Here is a 26323-nt window from a genome sequence, read left to right as displayed (position 1 = left end):
TCCATTGGAATTACTTTCCTGAAATTCAGACATCATAATCAACATGCCTGGCATTTATTCCAACAGGACCTACTTCGGCGCCTATTATCTCAGGAATATTCCTGGGGCCAGGGAACTGTGCATCAGGAGCATAAGTCCATGGTCTTTGCCACTTCCATGTGTCGCTGAAAAAAGACATTTTGTCGATTTATTTTTATTTCACACGCACCCAGGCAACTTAAGAATTCCACATTTTCATGAGGACTTCCATACATCTTCTTGAGTGCAATATTAAAAACAGAGAAACACAGAAAATCAGAGTAGGCGTAGGCCATTCGGCCCTTCAAGCCTGCTCCATCATTCAACACGCTTATGTCTGATCATCCAACTCAGTCTCCTCTTCTTGTTTTTGCACTGTATCCTTTGATCTGCTTAGCCCCAAGTGTTATATCCAAAGTCTTCTTGAAATCTTATAGTGTTTTGGCCTTGGTTACTGTCTGTGACAAAGATTTCCACAGGCTCACTACTCTCTGGGTGAAGACATTTCACCTCATCGCAGCAGTCTATCCTTAGACTAAGACCCCTCATTCTGGACTCCTCAGTCATTGGGAACATCCTGTCTATGTTTAGCCTGACTGGTCCTGTAAGACATGCACACTTTGGTCGAAAGTACTGCGCTTCGTATGAAATTAAAACGATGAACATTCAGTTGTGCTAACGTTATTCTGAATCACAAGAGTGAGGTTAGAAAGGTCAAGCTCAATGACTGTCCTATCTTCAAAGCGGGCAGGTACCTGCTCAGAATACAGCACAAAAACAAAACTAAATGTGACCTTGGTGAGCATGCGGGCAAGACTTTGACTTGGTCAGAAACTCTTATCTAAAAATACCCTGGCTTCCTGTGCTCCAGGCTGACCTAGATATCAGTGTGAATTCCTATTTCACAGCCTGCTGCCGCAAAGCAGTCTTCCATCTCTAGCATAAAGTTTAGAATGTTGTTTTAAACAGACGTCCAGTTAGTAAGACAAATTGCTAGAACATATATGATTTTTGCAAGTGAGTGATGATGTAACTCCCACGCAATTGCTCACAAGGATATAATTTTGTCCAAAATGGAATGCAAATCACCAGTGGGCAGTAGGATCCAGCCAGCTGCAAAACTGAGGAAATACATCTCATTTCACTACTCTTTAAGTAATGCACTATTTGTTGCCGATATACAAACAGTTTAAATCTATGAAGTTATTTGATTGAAAGTTAGTTGCAGAGTGTTTAACATTATTTGACTTACAAAATGTGTATTCCTCACCTGATACATTATTGAAGGTGAGTTCCCAGGGAGTTCAAAAATCTCTTAATTTACACCATCGACTGCTTGACCTTTGCGGGGTCAGAAATCACACGACACTAGGTTATAGTCCAAACCTGTTGGTCTATAACCGGGTGTTGTGTGATTTCTGACCTTGTTCACCCCAGTCCTACACTGGCACCTCCATGTCATGTCCTTTGCAGAACCCTGCAGTACCTATGCTTCCAAATTTCCCTTGCCAATAGAGGGGTCACAATCTACTTTACAAGCTTTGAACACAAGAAGCTTATGGTTGGGTTTTATAAACATTTCCCTAAACCAATATTCAACAAGGGCAAGGAAACAAAACCTTGCTGCATGCACTTTATACCTTCATATATTCTTCATTCTACTTCCTATGCTGAAAGGAAATCCCATTTGAAACTCTGTTTGACCCTAATCCAGTAAGGGTTTAAAGTACTTTAATGACACAGAATATAAACCCTTTAGAGCTGTGCAGTGAGCAGGCATATATTCAGCATTCCAGAGAACTAAGTTCTGACAGCCAACTTCATTGCAAATTAAGAAGTTTTACTGCACATAAACTAGTGACAGATTTAAAGCAACACATCCAGAGTGTCGATGTGAAAGGAATGAAAAGCTAGGTGATTCGAGATTATGTTAAGCATTGAATGAAATGGAACACTGCTGCATTTCCAAATTGCTCACTCACAATAGAAAGCCAATGCTTGCTTTTCTTTCTTTCCCATGTGAGGAGTAGATTAAAGCAGCTTTGAAATATCATAGTCTGCTAATGACAGTTTGTACTATCCTACAAAGGTGAAACTTAATCAGATCTCATTCTTCTGCTAGCTCGTTATTTTACTGAGGTTAGGTTTCTGTTAAAAGAATGGTGACGAATGCCAAGAATTTGCTCCTGGATTCTCAGAAGCAGCCGCTGTAATTTGTGACGGGGGTTACTTTGTAATGGCTGGAAGCAGGAGATACTGCCACCTCAAGCACTTGAGAAAGGTCTGTCTGGGTTTACTGCCCCTCAAGCAGCTGACAAGCCAGCGTTCAGGCTCCTATCCCTTCAAGGGACAAGACCCCACTCCCTTCCGAGAGCGTTTGGCCAGTTGGCAGATTGGCAGCACTTCAGTACCAGCAGGAACATCAGGAGCAGAGGTTGCTGCTGGGACCGTGCCCAACTAAGAGGAGATGGCCACAAATGCTCCCTCCATAATGAGGCAATGGGCCTAAGTTATACAGGCTGCAACTAGGGTTGGGGAGGGGCAGTGAGTTGTTGGCATTGCCACATTGCCATGGCACTGGCCATTGTCTCCACAGTCCACAATGTTTCCTATTAGCGGGTTTCCCCATCTCTCCCACCCATTGAGCTCACAGAGAGGTAGCCGAGTGAAACCAGGCAGGCTCCTCCAAAGGGCACAGGGCCTACCCACCATTGGTCAGATGTCAGCGGTGGTGATAAGAGGCCCTAAGTTGGCCATTTCAGTGGCACCCTTGGGCTCTGAGCAGGACGACAGCCACAGTCCTCTGCTCTTACTCCACATAACTGCAAATCTCAGCTTTCTATGTACTTGTAATTACTGCTGGATTTGTTCTCACTGCCCTTCCAGGCGCTATATTCCATGCCATAACAATAAGTTGCATAAAAACTACTAACAACCATCATTATCTACAACTATCCACTATTAACAACCCCTCTGAGTTTTGCACAGGTCCCTTACACTATCTGCCCTCTTGCTCCTTCTCTGCCTCTACGGAAAATATAAACAGAAAGCTATTTTCCAACATCTTTCAGTTCTGAAGCAGCCACCTGGACTTGAAACATTAAACTGTTTTTCTCTCCACTGATACTGCCGGACCTGCTGAATTTCTTTGGCATTTTCTGCGCTTGTTGCATAAAAATGTTGCTCGCGGTTCTTTTGCAAAGTATTACATCGCTATGCTCTCTGTTTATCAACTCAACTCCAAATTTTTGTTCCTTCAAAAAGATAGTGGAAACAGGAAGAGGCCCTCATGATATAATGATTGAAATCTGAAACTGGATTACTTCAGGAGTTTAGTGGATTGATCTACACCACACAGATACCAATAGTTCAAGAAGGTAGCTCACCACCATCTGCTCAAGTGAAATTTTGGATAGATAAAATCTGCTGGTCTTGCCAACATTGCCTACATCCTTGGACAGTGAAAAATACTCCCTGAATTAATGCAGTCTCTTGCATTATTTTAGTCGTCTGAATCTAGTTATTAGCTGCATTTGTTTAAATTATTCAGAGGTTTCTCTCCACTTATCAGCAGCTCCTTACATTTTATACAGAACAGACAAAAACAGTATAAAACCAAAAGGGCAAGTCTCATTACCTTACTGCTTCAGATTAACTTGTGCTATATTCCGAAATACTATCGTTTTTCTTTTGTTTTGAAGAATATTCACCCTCGTTGTTAATTCAGTTGAGGACACTTGTGATCTGCACTAGATTCCTCTCCAGAGCTCCGAGGGTCAGTCTGAATTCTGCCCTCTCTTCCTTGTAAGGAGAGACCATGGAATCTGGATCTGCCTGTACATGGCACTACATTGTTCCATACCGTTTTGTGAGAAACTGTAGTAGCCTAATAACCGGCTGCAGTAAACTAGAACTATATCAGTTCAACTTTCATCACCTAATCACACAAAGAAGACATGAAGACTAAATTACAGAAAAGTTCATTTTATTAGCAATCAACTTGGAATAATGATTGTGCACATTATAAAAAATGAGTGATACAAAATAAACCTACAAATAAAGCTTCTCATAATAGAATTCATGGCACATCATGGTGTTATAATGGTATATACATTGAGGAAAAGCTAAACCGCTGGAAATGCCTATCAGGAAACCAGGGCAGTCTGTGATCCCTCAATGAGAATTCCTAAGACGCTATGCTGCTCGCAATATGTAAGCAACTATAATCTGTAAGACCCGCTTCCTCTGCAATGTATTATTTGTGACCTCTTTAAAAATAACCTTGTGGTAAATTTTTGTATATGCGGGCCACACCGTCGACTGATATACTAATTTCCAATCTAGATTCCATTAAGTGGATCAAAACTGGAGCCTCCAAATATCTGATACTGGTGTAGTAGAGTTACACAATTCCAGCTCGGATTTAATAGCTCTGCTAGTGATGCTTAGGTTCTTTCCCCGAAACTTTATCTCCCCCTCTCTTCTCCTTTGAGAAATTCCTTAAAGTACTGAATAGCAGTGGTGCTGCACACACAGTGCTGTGTACAGCTTTAGCCCCTGTATTTAAAAGAAACGGATACACTGTCTTCGGAAACTGTGCAAAAGAAATTCAGCTAATTCTTGGGATGAAGTGGTTAACTTATCGAGAGGGGCTATATTATTCATTAGAGTTTAGAAGAATGAGGAGTGAACTTATTGTAACATACCAGATTCTGAAGGGACTCGACAGGGTAGGTGTTGAGAAGATGTTTCCACTACTGGAGGACTCTCGAACTAGGAGCCACAGTTACAGAACAAGGGGATACTCGTTACAACTGAGATACAGGGGAATTTCGTCTCTCAGAGGGCAGTGAACGTCAGAATTTCTCTCCCGAAGAGAGGTGTAGACGTTAGATCACTGACTGGATTTAAAGAGGAGGTTGACATGTGTTGGAATTATTGGGGAGTTAAGGGTTATATGGAGCTGGGTCATTGTCTTGTTGAATGGCCCACTCCTACTCCTCTTTCTGGTGGTTTTAAAGCCTAACTCTATTTCTTGCCCTCATGACAATGTGACTCAGTGTCAAATTTTGTTTCATAAGTGCACCTATCAAGCACTTTAGTACATTAAACATAGCAAACACCCCATTAACAGCAGCTAGTTATCCGAGTGTGGAATCAAACCTGGGTCCCTGGCGCTGACAGGCATATTGGCATTTTTATGTGACACGTATAAGGGCAACCGCGTTGCTCCTGATACTCAGGTAGGAGGCTCAGAACACACAGATTTCTCCGGGGTGAATCACAAACATCTTCTTTTCTGAGCAATATGTGGCCAACAGCCAAATAATCCAGACTTTTGGATCAGAGAATTGCCAAACAGTGGTAGGGTTGGATTTAGAGGGCTAGGAGATAGCAGTACACCTATCTCTGGTTGCATGAAACTGTGTCAGCCTGAATATTGTAACCAATGGTCCTCAACTGCAAGGGAGACAGGTCCAACAAGTCTGGGCATGTGCCCTAAGTGGTACTGTCTTTCACAATGTGGCCTTTGTTCTAGGACAGTTATAAGCCCAGGCCTGTGTGAACACAATCTGTGTAGTACCCAGCAGCCAGGGTACGGGATGGGCAAGTTTGGAGGGAGGAAGAGATGAATATGATTGACCATATGTGGGATACTTTGTACAGGGACAGAATGAGGCAATTTCCTGAAAAGAGGCAGCACAGATACATTCTGAATAAAACTGTCCCAAGTTTCAGAGGACTCCAGTGTCCAACTTCTCTCATCTTTGATAACCTTTAAATGCTGGTCCTATGTAAACGCCCTTATGTGACATAAATGTAAAACTGCGAGCTCATGCAACTTTATCTATTTCTTACCGGTTACAAAAGTTATGTAAAGTAATATCAAAATATTCAATATTGTGCCTTGCATTGCATTCAAAGAAAAGCAAAATTGTAATGGCAACTAGCACTTATACATAGGTATGATTTGAATACTTTTGAAAGTAAAAGGGAGCAGATCGCTGCCTGGTGACAGCTAAAGGATGTAAGATTCTGTAGCTCTCAACTATACACTGCACCTTCTCTGCCTCCCAGCCCATAGGACCACCCACAGCCCCATATATCGGTTATGAACCAGTCAACCACCCTCAGCTGCAGGGAAGTGACTGTAGGTGGGAACAGGATGTGGAGAGGATTGCATCCAAATGTGATGCCCCTTCAAGGTGAATAGCTTTTTGGCAAACACCACATGGGCTGACACATGAAAAATGGCAACTTGGGTGAAAAATATTTGCCTGGTACTTGTGGATTCCGTATTCCAGAACAGATCCAGAAGGGACACAGTAAAGTAGTTGAGAAAGGAAGTGAATACAAACAGCCCTTTCATTCAGGTACCCAGTAAAGTAACAAGCTGCAGGACTAGGTCTGTACCTTCCTTTTGACCTAAACTTACATATAGCCACAGGTGAAGAGAAATAACACCTTACTGATATAATCCCTGTTCTAGTTTAATGGTATCCAGCTAACGATAACATAAGCACTGCACAGTTTGAAAAATGTTAGAGCACAGATAGGTAAAATTTAACAAGGATAAATGTCTTAAGTGTTGTAATCAATTTGATATTGGTTGAAGCGAAAAAAATTGATACAAAGTAGCACGAAAACAAGCTCAAAAATAGGAGGATGAAAACATCAGAATTGCCTTTTAAACTTTTCATTTAATACATGCTCCAGATTACAGCTTCAGAAAACTCCTTTTAAAGGCAGATTAGAAGAAGGTTCTCTGCCTGCTCCATTTACATTTCCTATGTAACGTTTAATTCTAACTCTCCGACAACCTGCCTCAATGCACTGCAGTCCAGGCTCGCTATCACTTTGCGTTGACCCCGCTTCCGAGGCACAAACAATTCCCTTGTTGTTAAGGTGGCATTTTCTGGGAGGATACTGCAAATGGAAGATGTTATTTGTGTTACAAACTTGTTCACATTTGATGTTGAAGCTTGCCTCATCAGGACAGAATCTCAAGAATGCCAAACCTTCTTTGACCATTCATAACAGATAGAGTACTAACCACCCCTCAACCAGCCCATTCGTGCAAAACTCAGAAGATCGTCTGCAACATTCTGCAACGGGACAGCACTTGCTTAACAATCCAATTGTGCCAAGAATGATGCAAACAAGCAGTTTCAGCTTGAGTGTTTTACTTATGCTTGTTATAATCTGCACATGTTGACGCATGGCCATCTGTCTGCTGTAAACCGAAGGGATATGTGCGTACATTGAGCCCTATCTCGCTTTTTGGGTCTGCCATTGCCCAGTGTAATCCCAATGGCAATGCCTTAATCAGGAGTTGACTTGCTTGGACCAAATTTAAACTTAAATTTGGCCATTAACTGTTCAACAGTGTATTAACTATTCACCAACCAGAGTTCAAATTCCCGCTGACTGTGACATGTTTAAATGCAGTGAATATGACTATTCCCTTTGAGGTTTGGTATTCTTGCGATTTTGTCATCATGAATGTAAGCTGGGAAATTTCGAAAAAGCTCACTTCTTTCAGTCATATTCAAGCTCTACGCTACAACTAACTATTCAGGTTTAAGAATAATCCCCAGGCGAGATTTAGGGATGAACAACACAGGGTCATAATTTGACTTTCAGGGTTTTCTACTTCATACCACTCCTTTTGCGTTAGCTTGTCATTTAAATTATTCATACATGACTATCCTTGCCCCTAAGTACGCTAGTCGAGAGTAACTTGTTCCCAGTGTCAATCCGTCACTGAAAAGTTAGGTGAGTGCTGACTGATATCATTAAGTTGAACCTATAATTCAATGGACAATGGAAACCAGAAATAAAAACAGAAAATACCTTAAACACTCAGAGAAATAGAGTAGATGAACAGGATTTGCTTGGTTCCTTGGAAGTAGCTTTGGAGGTGCCAGGGTGGGGGGCAGGGGGCAGGAGTGCGGTGTGCCCAGGAGAATTGGGGAGGGGGATGGGCGAGGGTAGAAAATCTGCAAATAAAAGTGTCGACTGGCTTTCCAATACCCAGGCAAATTTTTGTGTTATTCTTAGACCTAGCTTCACATTGGAGATTGTAACCCATCCAGTGGTGTGGGGAAACCCCTGGAGGGAGCTCAGGGAAAGTCATGAAGTGGAACTTTCCCAGGTTTTACAGATGGCAGAGTTCACAGTGGGAGCATCCAGCAGCTAGAGCTTCACGTGACGTCTGACATTTATTTCCCAAAAAGGGGAAACCTGGTCCCCAATGGTAGATACAGTCCTGTCACTGCACCTTTCTCTCCTGAATACCACAGCCAATGAGAGTGACTGGGTTCGAGGCTCTTCCTCAAGGGAGAAAGGCTCAGTCGGGAGTGAGAAAGGCTCAGCCCTGAGTGAGAAAGGCTCAGCTTGGAGTGAGAAAGGCTCAGCCCGGAGTGAGAAAGGCTCAGCTCGGAGTGAGAAAGGCTCAGCCCGGAGTGAGAAAGGCTCAGCTCGGAGTGAGAAAGGCTGAAACTGCAGTGAGGAAGGCTCAGCCCAGAGTGAAAAAGGTTCAGCCCAGAGTGAAAAAGGCTCAGCCCAGAGTGAGAAAGGCTCAGCCCGGAGAGAGAAAGGCTCAGCCCGGAGAGAGAAAGGCTCAGCCTGGTGTTTCAGAATAAACCTTTGCCAGAACTAGAAAGAAAAAGTGAGACATGTGACAGAGCTACTTAAAACTTTCTCTGGTTCTGAAAAGTCTGTTTCTCTCCCCACTGACACTGCCTGACCAGTTCAGAATTCCCAATTGTTCAAGTTCTTTCATTTGGAAACATTCACTCTCTCCGTCTGTGGACAGAAAGCAAAGCTCAGAGGGGGTAATTCCAGGACGTGGACTGATAGCTGCTCACCACGTGACGAACCACCGAAATCAACTCCATTTCTCTTGCTCTGGGGCATGAGTTGGGAGTGTTTTTTGTTTCTCGCTTGTTGTTTCAACCGAGAGGGACATAGGCAACATCGACAGAGTCTCGAGAATACTGAAAGTGTAGACTTTCACCTCCAACGCCACTATGAGCCCTCACCATCCAAACCTACTCCTGCTCCATCAGCTCCTTTCGCTGAATGAAGGGATATTAAAGTTGGCCCTTGTATTTTCTGTCAATTTTCCACAGCCTGAAGAGACATTGAGTTTTTAGTAGGAAGATATGTTAATAAAGGGACGCACTGCCGGAAACAATATTTAGTGAGGTTAAAAAAGAACAGCGGATGACAGGAATCCGAAACGAGAAATTACTGGCAAAGCTCAGCGGGTCTGGCAGCATCGGAGGAAAGAAACAGAGTTAATCTTTCGGGCCCAATAACCCTTCTCCAGAACTGACTGTAGCCACAAAAGGATCGGTCTAAATGCTGAAGGTGAGGTAAGTGGGTGGGGGTGCGGGTGGGGAAGGAGTAAATGATAGGCGGAGATGGAGCCCTGAGAAAAAAAAGTTAGGCAGTCAAAAAAAAAACAGGTTACGGTCAGCCTGGGAGAATGAATAGCTGCTAACGGGGACCACAAGTGGGTCAGAATAGGATCACTTTGCTTGCAGCCCACATGGCAACAGGGCCTGGTGTCTGGGGGTTAGGGGAAAGGCATTGGAGGAAATGTTCAGGCCCTAAAAGTTTTGAACTCAATATTAAGTCTTGAAAGCTATGGAGTCACTTTGCATCATTTAAAGTCAAGGTTCAGTGACACTTCTATCACTGATGTTGATATTGATTTTCCTTACCTGAACAGCTTTAACTTAGGCTTCCGTGAGTCAAGTCCATCAATGCGAAGAACCAGATGTTCCAAAGGCTTTCTGAGAGGGTTTGTAAATTCAATGACTATCGTTACCTCACGCCCAAACATTGCTGGGCCTTCAGCCTAAAGAGAGTTGGGGGAAGAAAACACATCTGTTAGGAGCCACTGTGAATTAATCATTTATCAACCTGAATCCACATGATGGTCAAACAATACCTCTTCATGTGGTATAAATTGTTGTTCCCTTCGAGTTTTGGTATTCTTGTGACTCTGTCCTGATGACTGCATGCTGCTCTTTTTCAGCCATATTCAACTCCTGCACCACCAAGCAAATATTCATGCTTAACAAATAATCCCTGATTAGATATATGTTTCAACAACAGTGCCGTAACTTCTCCTTGAACATTTTATATTTCAATTACTTTCAGCTTGAAACTGGAATACCACATTTGCAAGCCACCTCACTTGTGTGAGCTTAAAATTTAAATTTTTTATACTGACTATCCCTATCTTTACGCATTCCATTATCATTTAGTTAAGACAGCAACCTGTTGCCATTGTGGTTAGAGCACTGAAAAGTTAGGCAAGTGCTGACAAGAATCAATCAACCTTGGTCTCAATCCTTTGTCAATCCCTGAGGATTCCTACAGAAACTGTGAAATTGCTGAGAGAATAAATTCTCCCCACATTTGTGCGGGTTTCCTCCGGGTGCTCCGATTTCCTCTCACAGTCCAAAGATGTGCACGGTACGTCGATGGGCCATGCTAAATTGCCCATAGTGAGCAGCAATGTGCAGACTAGGTGGGTTAGCCATGGGAAATGTGGGGTTACAGGGATGGGGTGGGTCTGGGAGGGATGGTCCTCAGAGGGTTGGTGTGGACTCAATGGGCCGAATGGCCTGTATCCACACATAAGGATTCTGTGTTTCCGCGATACAGAAATTTTCTAACAGTCACAGTGGATACATTTTAATGCCATTTAATGCCATTTTCTGGGGCAAAACGCTCAGCAAAGCAGCCAGGATTTATGGATAGAGCAACAGCTTTTCCATTTTGGGATCAGCGACCTTCCCTCAGAACTGCTGAAACCACGTCGGGGCTATTCTGCATAGTATCAGCCTGCTTATTTAAGGATTTAAATGAATTGGAGGCAGATCAGAGAAGATTCACCAGAATAATACCTGCAGTAGGTGAGTTGTTCAACGAGGAAGGGTTGGACAGACTAGGTTTGTACCTTGTAAAATTCAAAAGAGTCAGAGATGACTTAATCGAAACAGACCATAAGATATAGGAACAGAATTAGGCCATTCAACCCACTGAGTCTGCTCTCCCATTTGATCACTGCTGATTAGTTTCTCAACCCTAATCTCCTGCTTCCTCCCTCTAACCCTTGATCCCCTTACCAATCAAGAACTTAACTAACCCTGTTTTAAATGCACTCGGTGACTATCAGCATCTGTTGTCTGAGAAAGTAGGTGCAATTGGCTTGTTTGCTGATTAGCAAAATACAGAGCAAATGGGAAGCCAGGTGATATCAAGCATAGGAAATATGAAATGTTCAAGGAGAAATTACAGCACTGTCATTGAAACATATATCTAATCAGGGATTATTTGTTAAGCGTGAATATTTGCTCGGTGGTGCAGGAGTTGAATATGGTTGAAAAAGAGTGGCATGCACTGATCAGGACAGAATCACAAGAGTACCAAAACTCAAAGGGAACAATAATTTATACCACATGAAGAGGTATTGTTTCTTTTATTCCATATTTACGACCCAAAATGTAATTGCATTTTCATTTTTCCTTATGCACTGTGTTGAAGTTAATTTATGAATTTATGATATTGAAATACAAGCTATCTCATATGGCCTGATCTTAATTCATTTGGTTTGATCATGGACGATATGTAGTATTAAAAACAATGCTCCATTAATTATGAGCATATCAGAAGCATGCACTCTATACTGTGATGTGGATAAAAAAGTTTGCATTGTACACATTTCAACCTTCCCAAACTTGCAGAATCACAGGATTCTGTTAAATGATTATTTTATTATCCATTTACATTTATTGCTGTGGATGATAACAAAGACTGCTATGAAATACAGATACTCTTAGAGAACTAATTATTACATATCTTGGGCTCACCATTTTTTGCAAATATATAAGAATCTGAAACAGAAGCAATTCAACTTGGCGAAATTGAACAAACAAATGCAAGATATTATTGATGAGCCATTTTCAACTATCATCCTGAATGCCCGCCACCATCACTAAGGTGCTTCAAATGGAATTGAACTTCATTCCAAGAGTAACACCCCTCTTGTTAACAGGTGCAAAATTAAAACCCTTCGCTATTTTTCTGCTTTTCAATAACAGTGCATCTCCCTCTTTTGGCAGAAATAGACATTTGAGCCCATTTTACACATAACTTACTCTCATGTTCATCTTTGGAATCAGCAGTGGTACAGCCTTCTGGACAGCCAGGGTCTGCCCTGTTTCATCCACACGGCCACTGGTGAAAAAGTGCAGGATGGATTGTTCAACAAGATGATCGACATAGTCCTTTGACTTGATCCTCACTTGAGCCCGATGAACTGCGGGCAGTGACAGGAAGAGGTTAGAAAACCATCTTTGAGCAGAAGAATGTTATCCTTTGTTTTGAAGTTAGAGCCTGTCTTTTTACTTTAATGCAGCATTGTTTTATCAAAACGTGTCTTGTTTTGATAAAAGTAGTTGGTTTCCATCAATTCAGGTCAAATTGATCATTCCATTAGCTACAAAAATGTACATCCAGTACAACTTCCTCAAATATCCCAGATGTGAAGAACTGAGTGTAAGAACAGCATGTACCAACCACATAGCAACTGGTGGCAGTAATCTAGGAACAAGACATACTCTTCCAATGTAGTGAATTTAAAGATGATTGACTCACAGAGGAGACAGCTCCAACAGGAAGAAAAACCGTGAAAGATTTGCAGTGTGCACTGAAAACTAGCTTAACACTAAAAGGCAGGTAATTAATATTTGCAGACAGCACTAGTTGTATCATGAAGTAAAGTGAATTGTATGGAAGTTACGACGTTATTATATGCAGTGTATGGTCACTCATTAGTGGGTCTCTTCTGGATTTTAATTCTTAGTATGAAGCTTATGATGATTATGAAATAAGTGCACAGTTCCGGGAATGAATGTTAAACTCTCTCTATCTCTTCTTAACAGTCAATTGAATACCATCACTGAATTCCCCACTGTCGACATCCTTGGGGTTACCATTGACCAGAAGATGACCTGGACAAGCCACATACAAACAGTGACGACAACAGCAAGTCAAAGGTCGGGGCGACGGTGGCTCAGCGGTCAGCACTGCTGTCTCGCAGCACCAGGAAACTAGGTTCAACTCCGCCCTCGGGCGACTGTCTGTGTGGAGTTTGCACACTCTCCCAATGTCTGTGTGAGTTTCCTCTGGGTGCTCCAGTTTCCTCCCACAGTTCAAAGTGCAGGTTAAGTCGACTGGCCATACTAAATTGCCCACAGTGTTTGCAGATGTGTAGATTAGGTGGATTATAGGGTGATGGGTCCGGGTGGGACACTCTGAAGGTCAGTGTGGACTTGTTGGGCTGAAGGGTCTATTTCCACACCGCCGGGATTCTATGACCTATGAATTCCACAGGAGATAACTCACTTCTTTATTTTCTAACGCCTGTTCACAAGGCATACATTAGCAATGTAATGGAATGTTTGGCACTTGTCTGGTCAAATGCAGCTCTGTCAACATTCAAGGGGCTTGACACCAAGTTGAATAAAGCTACTCATCGACCACCACTCCATTCACTACCTTAATAATTCTCTCTCTCCACGAACAATGCACAATGGCAGCAGAGTGTATGATATACAAGATGCAATGCAGCAGCTTCCAAGCTGACAACCTCTAGAAAGATAAGATCAACAGATGCATGGCCGACCTACACATGCAAGGTCCCTCTAAGGAAGACAGCTTGTTGATTTGGAACCATATCACCATTTTTCACTGTCACTGGGTAAAAAAGACCCGAACCCATTTCTTAACAGTGAGTGTATCTAAAGCAGATAGGTTGTTCTGTTTCCAGGAGGCAATTCACCACCCACTTCTCAAGGGAAATTTGGAACAGGCCACAAATATTAGGTGAGGCCAGCAATGCCAACATTCCATGGAAGTTAAAACAAAAATATCATTAAATTTCCACTCAGCCCTTGACCTCTTGCAGCCCTTCTCAACTCCTGCAAGAGCAAACTCACCAAATGTTGGAACTACCACATATACTCATTTGTCACACTCTGAACTCACTGCACACTACACACAAGCTACCTCTTCTCTTCAAAGTCTTCATCTGAAGTGGCAATGCACCTCCAACCCTCACCTTGATGAGATGCATGCACTCATCGGGGGTCATGTAATAACGCCTCTTGGAGGCATGTGATGTTCACCTTCAACCTCTCTCCAAAAGCACAGATAGCCTACTATCAGTGGCAGAGAGATGCAACTGGAGAGTACTACCATAATGGAAACTACTCTATCAACAGGAAGAGGATATGCACCAAGTCCTGGGCTGATGGACAGATAAGTCTTCAGGGGAAGCGAAAGACAGAGCTAAGTTAGCAGAACAATGTTGGCAAAGACAGGGCAAAGATCAATAGAAACTGCACCAGCTTTGTAGAACTTCTGAAAGCCCTTTTACTCAGCCTGTAGTTTTTCAAGAGATGATGTCACTGCATAGCTGAACAAGAGCGTCAGACTTCTAACTGACAGGGGGTTACCTTGCAGGAAGTGTTGCTGCACTCCATCTAGTGTAGGTGCACCCATGGTGCTCTAGAAAAGGAAGTTCCAAGTTTCTGATGCAGTGACAGTGTGATGGAACAGTGATACGGTTCCAATTCGAAATCAGCATTGTTTATGTGTTAGCGGGACTCTTGCAGGTGATGGTACTCCCACAAATCTGTTGCTGTGCCTTATGTGAAGATTGCAGTTTGGACATTTGCTGTCCTCCTACTTCTACCCCAACTCAGAATCGACAAGAGGTCAGTTGTGTTTCACAATGGGTTATCATTGGGTGAAATGCATGTGAAGGAGTGACAGGGCATTTTAAATCCTGCTACTGAAAGTGCTAGTTATCGTGATCAGAATGCTTCAGAGCAACAATTAAACATTGAAAATAATGTCTGTTTGGCTTCGTCAGGCCTAGTATCCAAGCCACCTTTGTGAACAGGTTGTAATGCCCTGCCTTAGGACCATCTTCAAATTCTGGGATAATCAATGTAGAGATTAAAGAAAAAAAATGCCTCATTTATGCAGGCTAACCTGATATCACCAACCAATGGTTCCTCTTTATTCCAGAAGGTGGCTTCCCATTGGCAAACCCATTCAATGCCAAGAACAGCACTGGGGCGAAATAGTCTGAATGACCCACACAACAGTTTGTGAGAATCCAAACTCACAGTAAAGAAATTGAGGAAAAAAATCACAATCACAAAAGTCAAAATCATTTCCATTCCATGCATCCACCCACAACACGGAAATCAATTCCAACTGATTTCAATTCCCCAACTGTACAGGAGAATAATTCTTAATGGATGCCCTTTAGGAGTGATGTCCTGCATGTTTGAACATTGGAAAATGGGACTCCCACCCCAAATAAATATTTGAATGCAGCATGCACATATTGCTCACCATACCACGCCACCTCCCACCAATATCAGGCCACAATACACTCAGAATCAGAAAATCCAGAACAATACACCTTACCTTGATTAGGTTCCACAGTCACTTTAATGGTCTCCTTCTTTACTTCAATCTTTGGGACTCCAGTGTAGAACACCACACTACCACTCAGGAAGACAGTCATGCTACGCTTTTCATTGCTGTTGTTTTGGAGCTCTACATCCACAATGAAGTTGGTACCTAGGAGAACATTCTCAGGAACATGCATATCTATAGATACGTCCATTGTCACGCCAGTTACAGCTTGTTCCTTCTTCACACCATGTTGGATTGCTGTGTCCAGTGCCATCCTCTCCTCTTGACTGCCTAAAGGGAGTGGTAATTATAAAGAGAAACTGAAATGAAAGGTTCAAGGTCCAATGACACAAGGGGTAATTTTACAAGCTGCTATATGCACCGTTGATCAGGATTAAAAACTGGTAAGTGTTGGGGAAACTCAGTATCTGTGAAAAGAGAAAGGGTATCACATTTGAAGCTTAATGTGACTCTTATGTGGAACCGAAAAGGAGCTCAACATAGGTTCATTCATTGGGAGGTGGATTCATAAGATGATCTCTCTTTCAAGGTGTTGTCCACAGTCAAAATATCTCATAGGAAAGGTGACAACAGGATAGATTTTGGGGCATCCCCTCACGGCAGATGGGAGAGACAGACAGCCCTGAAAATGGAATGGAAAACCTGCTCTTCAGTGGGGCAGCACAGTGGCTCGGGGGTTAGCACTGCTGGATCGTAGTACCAGGGACCCAGGTTCAATTCCACCCTCAGGTGACTGTCTGTGTGGAGTTTGAATATTCTACCCATGTTTGTGTGGGTTTCCTCCCACAGTCCAAAGATGTGCGGGCTAGGTGGATCGGCCATGGGAAACAGCCCATAGAGTTCAGGGATTAGGTGGGTTAAAGGGGATGGGTCTGGGTGGGATACTCTGAGGTTCAATGTGGACTTGTTGGGCCGAAGGGCCTGTTTCCACACTGCAGGAATTCTATAAAACCTGTTTGCTTTGAGTTTCAAGACTCCCTTGCCACTTTGCAAATGCAACTTGCATCTGCTGGAAGTCATGGTATGCAGTAATTCTCCCCACAGCTAAATTTGATTTAAATTAAAAATTTATTCATGTAGAATTAAAAATTCATTAACCTGGATTGTTTGAAAGTTAGCATGTATAGATCACAATTCTGTTATGGAAGATTAGCGCATTTCCAACACCACATATCTCACTCATTCAATTGTGTTTTCTGAAAGCTATTACAGCTGAACTAAAAATACTAATTTGATTTCTCTTTTACTTGTATTCCTTCTTTTCATTCACTTTACTGTAGCTTTCACTTTCTGTACAAGAGAAACTGGCTTCACTCTCCACTCATACACCTTTTCAGTTTCATTAATTTCGCGTTTCAGCCTTCCTTCCACCCTATATCCCCATGATCATACATCAAGTAATTTGCAACTTAGGAATTCAGCCCTGTAGGTTTGAGCTGTGATGACAGGGTGGGTAGTTACTTATGGATGAGAAATGGCTTAGCACCAGCCTGTCGGTGCAAACTGGGCGCAAGGAAGAGTCCTCTGTTACAACAGGAGGCTTAGACTTATACAATATTGGTCTTGGGCCCAGGTTACATCAGACTGGTGAACTGCAGAGACCTCGCAGCCTCCTGAAGCAACAAGTCGACGAGGCTGGTTTGAATTTCAGCCCATAGCACCATCAATGATGGCCTTTCAGTATTTTGTGTGTGAGGGATTGAGTGACTGGGGCTGTGTGAGCACAGACAGAGGGAGATAAGTGAACAGTAGGAACTGGGGTGATCTGAGCAGACAGTGAATCTGACTTGCCAAATTGTACATTTTGGTGCCCATTTGAAGATGGCAAAACAGCGCAGCTTCATTGAACTGCTAGGCCCAAAGTACTCATGGCAATCAGTGTTTTATTTCTGACCCGAGCAGTGTGGAATATTCTAACACTCCTGTTATGCTGTTCTGTATTTGCTGCATGCTTACAAATTAGCCAAGACTTAAAGCCAAGCTTCGTAATTGTCATTAATGTGACAGAATGGTACAGATAAACCGATTTTATTCTTTTGAATTAAAGGTCATATTGATATCAGAATTAGGAAGAATAAAATGTTTAAACATTTGGCAATTAAATAAAGGTCAAGGAAAGAAAATATAGATGTAGACATTATAGATTTAAAACAACGCAGGTCATAAAATAGCAAACTTTAAATTAGGTGCATATTTTCTTTCTGGATTGCCCATTGCTGATGAGCTCAGCCCTGCATCTTCAAGACTCTTTCCACACCATTTCATATCCTTCACGTCACCACCACCACCTTCGTCACCCCTCCCCCTTCTTGTCACTGTATTGCTGTCTCCTTGGGAGATTTTCCGCTTGAAACCTGGGCTGTAGACGTGGCAACACGAGAGCTCCATACAGGCCCCTTGTTGGCCTGAATTGATTTAATAGGAGATATCCAAAGGTGACACATCAAGAAGATGAGAGTTAATCTGGTCAGAAAATAGAATAACCCATTTTCAGAGGAAAAGAAACAAGCACAATCCTGAAAAAGGCATGACTGATAGCTTGAACATTGCAGTCCACAAAATGAGGGCTCAAATTTACAACAAATAAAGGGAGACCCAACCCAACCTTGAACTTTAAAGTTTCATCTGTGCGTGGCTTAAATGTGACAGCAGGCCCACAGCCCTGGGATGACTCTTAACCCCACCCCATCCCCAAAATGGCAAGCCACTCTGTTGAAGGAGAGACTCGGGATGGATAATAGATGCTGTCTTTGCCATAGACGCCCCATGAAGCAGTAAAGAAAGTAAGTTGTCAGCTTCCATGGGACTTCCCAAAGCCTATGCACAATTGACAAGGTGAGGTCAGGGGTGGGATGGAATACTCCTCACTTGCCACAATGAGCGCAGCTCCCATAAAACATAGGACACTGAACACCATCCAGGACAAAGCAGCCGGTTTGACTCGTACCACCGCCACTGCCTTCAACATGCACTCTCTCCAACACCAAGCCAGCATTTACATAATGCATTGCAGCAACTCACCAAGGCTCCTCTGGCAGCACATTCCAAACACACAGTCTGTACGATCTATAACGGCCAGGAGAGCAGATGCATGGGAGGAACATCATTATCTGCAAGTTCCCTCCAAGCCACTCACCACCCTGACTCAGAACTGTACCATTCTACACCATCATGAGACTAAATCCTGTAATTTCCTTCCTAACAGTACGTGGGTGTCTATCTACATCACATGGATGGTAGTGGTTCAGGCTGATGGGTTAACCACCATCTTCTCATAGGCAATTACTGATGCGTAACCAATGTTGGCCTAACCAATGACATCCACATTTCTACAAAAGAATAAAAATGATGACCGCTTGCATGTGACAAGGGTATTTCAAAAACATCACATGCACCAGTGGGTCTATGGTGAGAACAGAGTGGAAGATACCTTATTATGAGTGAGGCTAATTTACACCACTGCTGACAAAGTCCTTCATGGTAGGCTGGTTGAGAGACTAAGTCCCATGGGATCCAAAGTGAGTGCTAAGTTGGGTACAAAATTTGCTTGATCGTATAAGACAGACGGTAGTTGTGGAGGGGTGTCTTTCTGCCTGGAGGTCTGTGACCAGCTGTGTTCTGCAAGGATCAGTGCTGGGACCTCTTGTTGTTTGTGATTTATATAAACTATTTGAATGAAAAAAAGCTTTTTCCCAGAGTGGGGGACTCAATTACTAGGAGTCATGAGTTCAAAGTGAGAGGAGGAAAGTTCTTTACACAGAGGGTGGTGGACGCCTGGAATGCGTTGCCAGCGGAGGTGGTAGAAGCAAATATGTTAGCGTCTTTTAAGATATATTTGGACAGGTACATGGATGGGCAGGGAGCAAATGGACACAGACCGTTAGAAAATAGATGACAGGTTAGACAGAGGATCTTGATCAGTGCAGGCTTGGAGGGCCGAAGGGCCTGTTCCTGTGCTGTAGGTTTCTTTGTTTCTTTGTTTCTTTGAAAATGTAGGGGGTCTGATTAGTAAGTCTGCAGACAACAGACAAGTAGCCTCGTGGATAGTGAGAAAGGTTGTCATTGGATACAGCAAGATACAGAGAAGTTGGAAGGTTGGGCAGAGAAATGGCAGAAGGAGTTTAATCTGGGAGGATAAACAATAGACAATAGGTGCAGGAGTAGGCCATTCAGCCCTTCGAGCCAGCACCACCATTCATTATGATCATGGCTGATCATCCACAATCAGTATCCTGTTGCTGCCTTATCCCCATAACCCTTGATTCCACTATCTTTAAGAGCTCTATCCATCTCTTTCTTGAAAGTATCCAGAGACTTGGCCTCCACTGCCTTCTGGGGCAGAGCATTCCATATATCCACCACTCTCTGGGTGAAGAAGTTTTTCCTCAACTCTGTTCTAATTGGCATACTCCTTATTTTTAAACTGTGTCCTCTGGTTCTGGACTCCCCCATCAGCGGAAACATGCTTCCTGCCTCCAGAGTGCCCAATCCTTTAATTATCTTATCGTCTCAGTCAGATCCCCTCTCATCCTCCTAAACTCAAGTGTATATAAGCCCAGTCGCTCCAATCTTTCAACATATGATAGTCCCGCCATTCCGGGAATTGACCTCGTGAACTTACGCTGCACTCCCTCAATAGCCAGAATGTCCTTCCTCAAATTTGGAGACCAAAACTGCACACAATACCCCAGGTACGGTCTCACCAGGGCCCTGTACAGCTGCAGAAGGACCTCTTTGCTCCTATACTCAATTCCTCTTGTTATGAAGGCCAGGATGCCATTAGCTTCCTTCACTGCCTGCTGTACCTGCATGCTTGCTTTCATTGACTGATATACAAGAACTCCCAGATCTCGTTGTACTTCGCCTTTACCTAACTTGAGAACAAAGTATACAGTAAAAGGCAGAACGCTCAGGGGCATTGATATACAGAGAGATCTTGGGGCGCATAATCCATAGCTCCCTGAAAGCGGCAGCACAAGTGGATAAGATGAAAAAGAAGGCATATGGCATGCTTGCCTTCATTGATTGGGGCACTGAGTAAAAAAGTTTGCAAGTCATGTTGCAGCTGTATAAAACTACGTAGACCACATTTGGAAGTACTGTGAGCAGTTCCGGTCACCACACTATAGGAAGGATGTGGAGGCTTTGATAAGGGTGCAAAGGAGGTTTACCAGGATGTTGCCTAGATTGGACTGAGAAGTTGGACAAGATTTGTTTTCTCTCGAGCACTGGATGCTGAGGGGCGACCTGATAGAAGTATATAAAATTGTGAGAGGCCTAGATAAAGTGGATAGTCAGGAAATGTCAAGTTATAGGGGACATCGGTTTAAGCTGAGAGGGGAAAGGTTTAAAGGAGATGTGCAAGGTAATTTTTGTTACAGCGAGGTTAGTAATTGCCTGTAATGTCCTGCCAGGGAAAGTGGTAGAAGTCGAGATGACACCATTGTTTTAGAGGCATTCAGACAAACACATGAACAGGCAGGAAATGGTGGGAAATGGACCGTGTGCAAGTAGATGGGATTAGTTTAGAATGGCATCATGGTTGGCAAAAGGGCCAAAGGCCCTGTTCCTATGCTGTACTGTTCTAGGTCAATGGTTCACAGAATCCTTACAGTGTGGAAGCAGGCCATTTGGCCCATCGAGTCCACACTGACCGTCCAAAGAACATCCCATGCAGACCCACACCCTACCCTTGACACTACGGACAATTTAGCATGGCCAATCCACCTAACCTGCACATCTTTGGACTGCGGGAGGAAACCGGAGCACCCAGAGGAAACCCACGCAGACACAGGGAAAATGTGCAAACTCCACACAGATAGGCAGTCACCCGAGGCTGGAATCGAACCCAGGCCCCTGGCACTGTGAGGCAGCGGTGCCAAGAACTGACCCACAGTGCTCAAGGCACTGAAGCTGTCTGAGATGGGCTGGATGAGCCAATAGGTATTTTCATAGAATCACAGAATCATAGATTACAGAAGACACTCTTCAGCTCATCAAGTCTGCACTGACAAAACTACTCTAAACCCACACTAATCCCACTGTCCAGCATTTGACCCATTGCCTTGAATGCTATTACACTTCAAGTGCACATCTAAGTACTTTTTAGAGGTTGTGAGGTTTCCTGCCTCAACTATACTCCTAGAAAGCACATTCCAGACTCGCATCACCCTCTGGGTGAAAAACATTTTCTTCAAATCCTCTCCAAACCTCCTGCCTGTCACCCTAAATTGCACCGCCTTGTTACTGACTCTTCAACTAAAGGGAACAGCAACTTTTTATCCATCCTGTCCATGCCTCTCACATCCTGAATCATCTTAACCAGGCCCCCTCTCAGTCATAAGAGATAACAAAGTGTAGAGCTGGATGAACACAGCAGGCCCCCTCTCAGTCATCTCTGCTCTAAAAGAAACAACCTGAGCTTATCCAGCCTCTCTTCATTGCCAAAATGTTCCATCCCAGGCAATATCCCTGGTCAATCTCCTCCGCAGCCCCTCCAGTACAATCATATCCTTCCTCATGCATGGTGACCAGAACTGCAGAAACCAGTTCACTGTGCTGTCACTTATTCACATTAGCCAATGTGGACGTGTCTCTAAGTGAGAACTATTTGACCCAGCTACTTTGCTGTGTAGGCACGATGAAATGACTCACATTAAGTAAGTTGCCCAGGTGTGAAATTTGTTTATTAAAAATAACTTAAAAACATGTGGATCAATGACCTGGCATTTAACACAGTTATATAACAGCTTTGCCTCCCTGATTTTAATTTATTTTTACACAGGGATTTATCCTTCCAAATTTCAAAATAAGATGATCTCCCTCATTTGAAGTTGACGACGTGAAACTTTAAGACTACATTCCACTTAAAGTCAGGGCCATGCAGCTTCTAGAAAATGAGGTTCCTCAGATGAATAAAAAATTAACTGCTTTTATCAGAATTCTCCTGCCCTTTGCTTCAGCATTTTGTCTTGTTTTTTTCTGAAGGTGGAGCGACGAGAACCTTCAGTTCGGGGTACAGAATCAAATTTTGTACATGAGTCAGGAGCAATTTTTTTACTTGGGTGCTTGATTACCAATAGTGTATGCACATATGGTAAACTAGTTATCTTTGTTGATGCCTTCTGTATTATATCCAGGTCTCTAGCTATGTAACAGGGAAGACTGTAGGGTTCTATGGGTCAGAAATAACAATTTATAAGTAACTAATTTTCCAATTCAATATTTGCACTTAAGTGTAAATTTTTAAATTGAGGTACTTAAGAAATGCTGAGAATTCTTTGGACAAGCAATGCTGCAAAACTAATTAGGAGCCACGCAAGGAGAGATGAAATTGAACTGGGTTTATCTGCAACAGAAAAGGACAGAGGAAGAACCCAAGGCAAATGGTGTCTCATTTAAGTTTATTTCGACTTGACATTGTCAGGAGGTTCTTTGGGATAATCCCCAGGTCCTCAAGCTATGGGGTCTCTGACCCCTATTGCTTCCTATATTGTCTGGAGTTTAGAAGATTGAAAGTTGGCTCATTGGAACGGGCGTCATTCTTAGGTGCTTGATACAGTGGAACCATTCTGTCCCCAGCTGGAGAGACTAAACTGGATCAGTTTTGAAATAAGGGATCAACTAGTTAGGTCTGTAACTGCCTGATAGTATAGTGAAGGCAGATTCAATTGAGGCCAGATAAAAGATTGGATAAGTTGAAGACCAAAGATTTGCAGGGATATAGGGAAAATGCTGGGCAGTGAGACGATGTGAACTGCTCAAACATGCACTGACGCAATGGGTTGAACAGCCTTCTTACTGTGAGGTAACCATTCTATGATTCTGACAGAAATTTCTTCATCCAGACGATTGCAAATCTTTGGAAATTTACCACCCCAGAAGACCATGGAAGCTGTTGTCATTAAGTCTTCTCGAGGCTCAGGTCTGGACAGTTTCAGACACTAAAGGACTCCAGAGGGATGTGGGGTCAAAGTGCGAAAGTAGAGTTGAGGCAGGTGATCAGCCATGATTATACTGAATGGTGGAACAGGCTGGAAGGGCCATAAGCCTGCAGCTATCGTCTTTGGTTTCCAAAGAAATGCCTCTGTTCCCCTGCAATTCCAGCCTCCCACAAGTGGTGTCACTACCTCTTTGTGGACTGGGTCTTTACTGCTGGACTTTGTCAACATGTCATGTGGCAAGTGAGTTGACCCTTGACGTCAGTTCCCCAATTTAAGAGATAAATAAGCTATTTTGTTAATTGGGGAAACAAATATTGGAGAATCAATAAATGTAAGGCCAATGAGAGCTTTAGCTGCGCAGCCATCCCAAAGATTCAGATACTGAAAAACTAAAGGCCTATGACTTTGACACTAAGGTACACACTTGGTTGGGCTTCTGTGCTTGTCTGTCCATTAAAGTATAGGAAGCGTACCACAGGTTCCTGGATGTATGTTCGAGATGGGTGATGCTCCATGTTGGGAAAGAGCATTTGTAAAATTGAACCCATTGGACAGGAAAAACATTTTCCCCAAAATATACGTGTCCATAATGACATGCTCGGGGTAAAATGTGGATGCCTGTGAGCTGAGCATTTTTTAAGAAAACTAGTCTCCTCACAAATGTGGCAATTGCAATGGGATGGCAACATTCCCCTGTTCTTTGAACAAACTTGAACTGACAACTTCGCAAAGAGAGGAAAACAACTGAATTAATTTTGTGGATGCATGCTCGACCAACAGGGGGGAATTTCTTGGGAAACCACGGGAAATTAAACATACTTGTAACTTCCCAGCTGAAGGAGGCAGATGGAGATTTTTCGCGATCATGACCCAGGAGAATGTGGCTGCCCAGAACTGAGCCTCCCATTACCAGAACTGAGGGCCAGTGCTCCAGGCAGGCTTTCTGCCTCAGTCATAGCATCTTCCTACTGCTTCTAAAGCTACAAAGCTCTCAGAATAGGCCCTCTAACTTTGAAGACCTGACTCTGTCCTTAACTGGATAGTGAGCCCACTCTTCACCATTCTTTGGCCAAACTGGGCACTATTGCAACTGAGTGACTCAAGGGTTTGGGAGCTCACAGGGAAAATCCTGCCCCATGACAAAATGGAGAGACAAAGGAACATTTACTCAACAAAATCTGTTCGGAGATTCATTGGGGGTAGATCGCTCGACATGCTGTAAAGGAGCATCGTAAATGCAATCAACAAAGTTCATGTTTACAGTGATAATGGGAACTGCAGATGCTGGAGAATCCAAGATAATAAAGTGTGAAGCTGGATGAACACAGCAGGCCAAGCAGCATCTCAGGAGCATGTTTACAGTGTTTACCCTGTACAACTCGAACTGAGCAATACTTCCCCTGCTAGAGCACATTAAATTTGTGGAAATCACATGAAATTCGCAGTGGTGTGACAAATTTGACTGTAGTTTTAACAAACTGTCTGATGCACCAGTAACATGCATCAAGAAAGACCTCATTTCACCAAAATCTGACAAGTTACTTATAAATCCCATGGTTAGATTACACCAAAATAACATTCTTTTTTCCTGCAGCAGTAAATTTTCATTCTGTGCTTTAAAACCGACTTTATTGAGCACGTAATGCTCATCAGTCTCAGCCTCAAGATTTTCTGCTCCAGCCCTGTCATCTACTACTTGCCCCATTTACAATATTTTCATGCTGCTGCTGTACTCGCAACTCTACAGGACAACAGTTTGTTAACTATTGGAAAAATCTGCACGAAGCCTTCATCCCACACCTCTCTGGAAACACCGATCTGTCAAACATTCATATCCAATCACAGTAAAATTCAATTTTCACTGATCTTAACTTCCTGGGCAGCACAAATGTTGCATACAATAAACCTTAATGCATATTTCATTTTGTCACCAGTGTGCGAAAATCAGCAGGATCTTTCATTATTGATTTAAAAATCCGTGGCCTTAGTTGTCACAGTCATTCTGCTGCCACACTGCCATAATTTTGCTCTAAGCACAAAGGATAAAGGAGCTGGATTTTCCAGCCAGTTGAGAAACAAACAATTTTTCACTGCGTCTACACTTCTCCAAAGGCTTATGCTTTAGACGTAAGCTTTTACATTGCAACTTGGAATTTAGAAGAACTGGGAGGGGGAGGTATCTCATAGAAACATATAAAATCCTGATGGGACTGGATGGGCTAGATGAGGCAAAGGTGTTCCCGATGTTGGGGAAGACCACAACTAGGGGGGTCACAATCTAAGAATAAGTGGAAAGCTATTCGCATCTGTGATGAGGAAGCACTGCTTCACTCAGAGAGTTGAGGGCCTGTGGAATTCTCTCCCACAGGAAGTTGTTAGGGCCAGTTCATTAGATACATTCAAGAGGGACCTGGACATAGCCCGTATGGCTAAAGGGATCGAGGAGTATGGGGAGAAGGCAGGAATAAGATATTGAAATTGCATGATCTGCCGTGACTGTACTGAATGGTGGTGCAGGCTCGGAGGGACGAATGGCCTGCTCCTATTTCCTATGTTTCTGTGCATCACAGAGTGGCCACATTCCAAAATACTTCACTGGTTATAAAACGCTTTGAGGTGTCCACTTCAGCACAATGTGCACTATGGGTGAATCTGGAGGAGGGACAAGCAATTATTTGTAGATTTCTTTAAGCAAGCAGGTAGAGTAGAAATTACTGAGGCACGCAGATTGTGAAGGGGGAAGTGTCAGATAGAATGGCTGATTTATTTATTGAATGAAGTAAAGAAAACAAAATAAGGGAGAGGAATGGCAGGTGGAATCAAAA

The 26323-nt window shown here is 43.0% G+C and overlaps 1 protein-coding gene across 1 annotated transcript in view; it reads right to left on the bottom strand.

Moving 5' to 3' along the window:
- Positions 1 to 4022: 4022 nt before the first annotated feature.
- Positions 4023 to 26323, bottom strand: part of LOC125464756 (coagulation factor XIII A chain-like) — a 102472-nt gene continuing 80171 nt past the window's right edge. The window contains exons 12-15 of the mRNA XM_048557537.2: positions 15544 to 15825; positions 12198 to 12358; positions 9750 to 9886; positions 4023 to 6945 (exon numbers count right to left, since the gene is read on the bottom strand). Coding sequence (XP_048413494.2) covers positions 6807 to 6945; positions 9750 to 9886; positions 12198 to 12358; positions 15544 to 15825 — 719 coding nt within the window. The 3' untranslated portion in view covers positions 4023 to 6806. The remainder of the gene's footprint in view (positions 6946 to 9749; positions 9887 to 12197; positions 12359 to 15543; positions 15826 to 26323) is intronic.

The sequence above is a fragment of the Stegostoma tigrinum genome, chromosome 2, assembly GCF_030684315.1.
Source record: "Stegostoma tigrinum isolate sSteTig4 chromosome 2, sSteTig4.hap1, whole genome shotgun sequence".
NCBI lineage: Eukaryota > Metazoa > Chordata > Chondrichthyes > Orectolobiformes > Stegostomatidae > Stegostoma > Stegostoma tigrinum.
The sequence above is the reverse complement of the archived record's forward strand: the minus strand, read 5'-3'. Positions and strand labels throughout refer to the sequence as shown.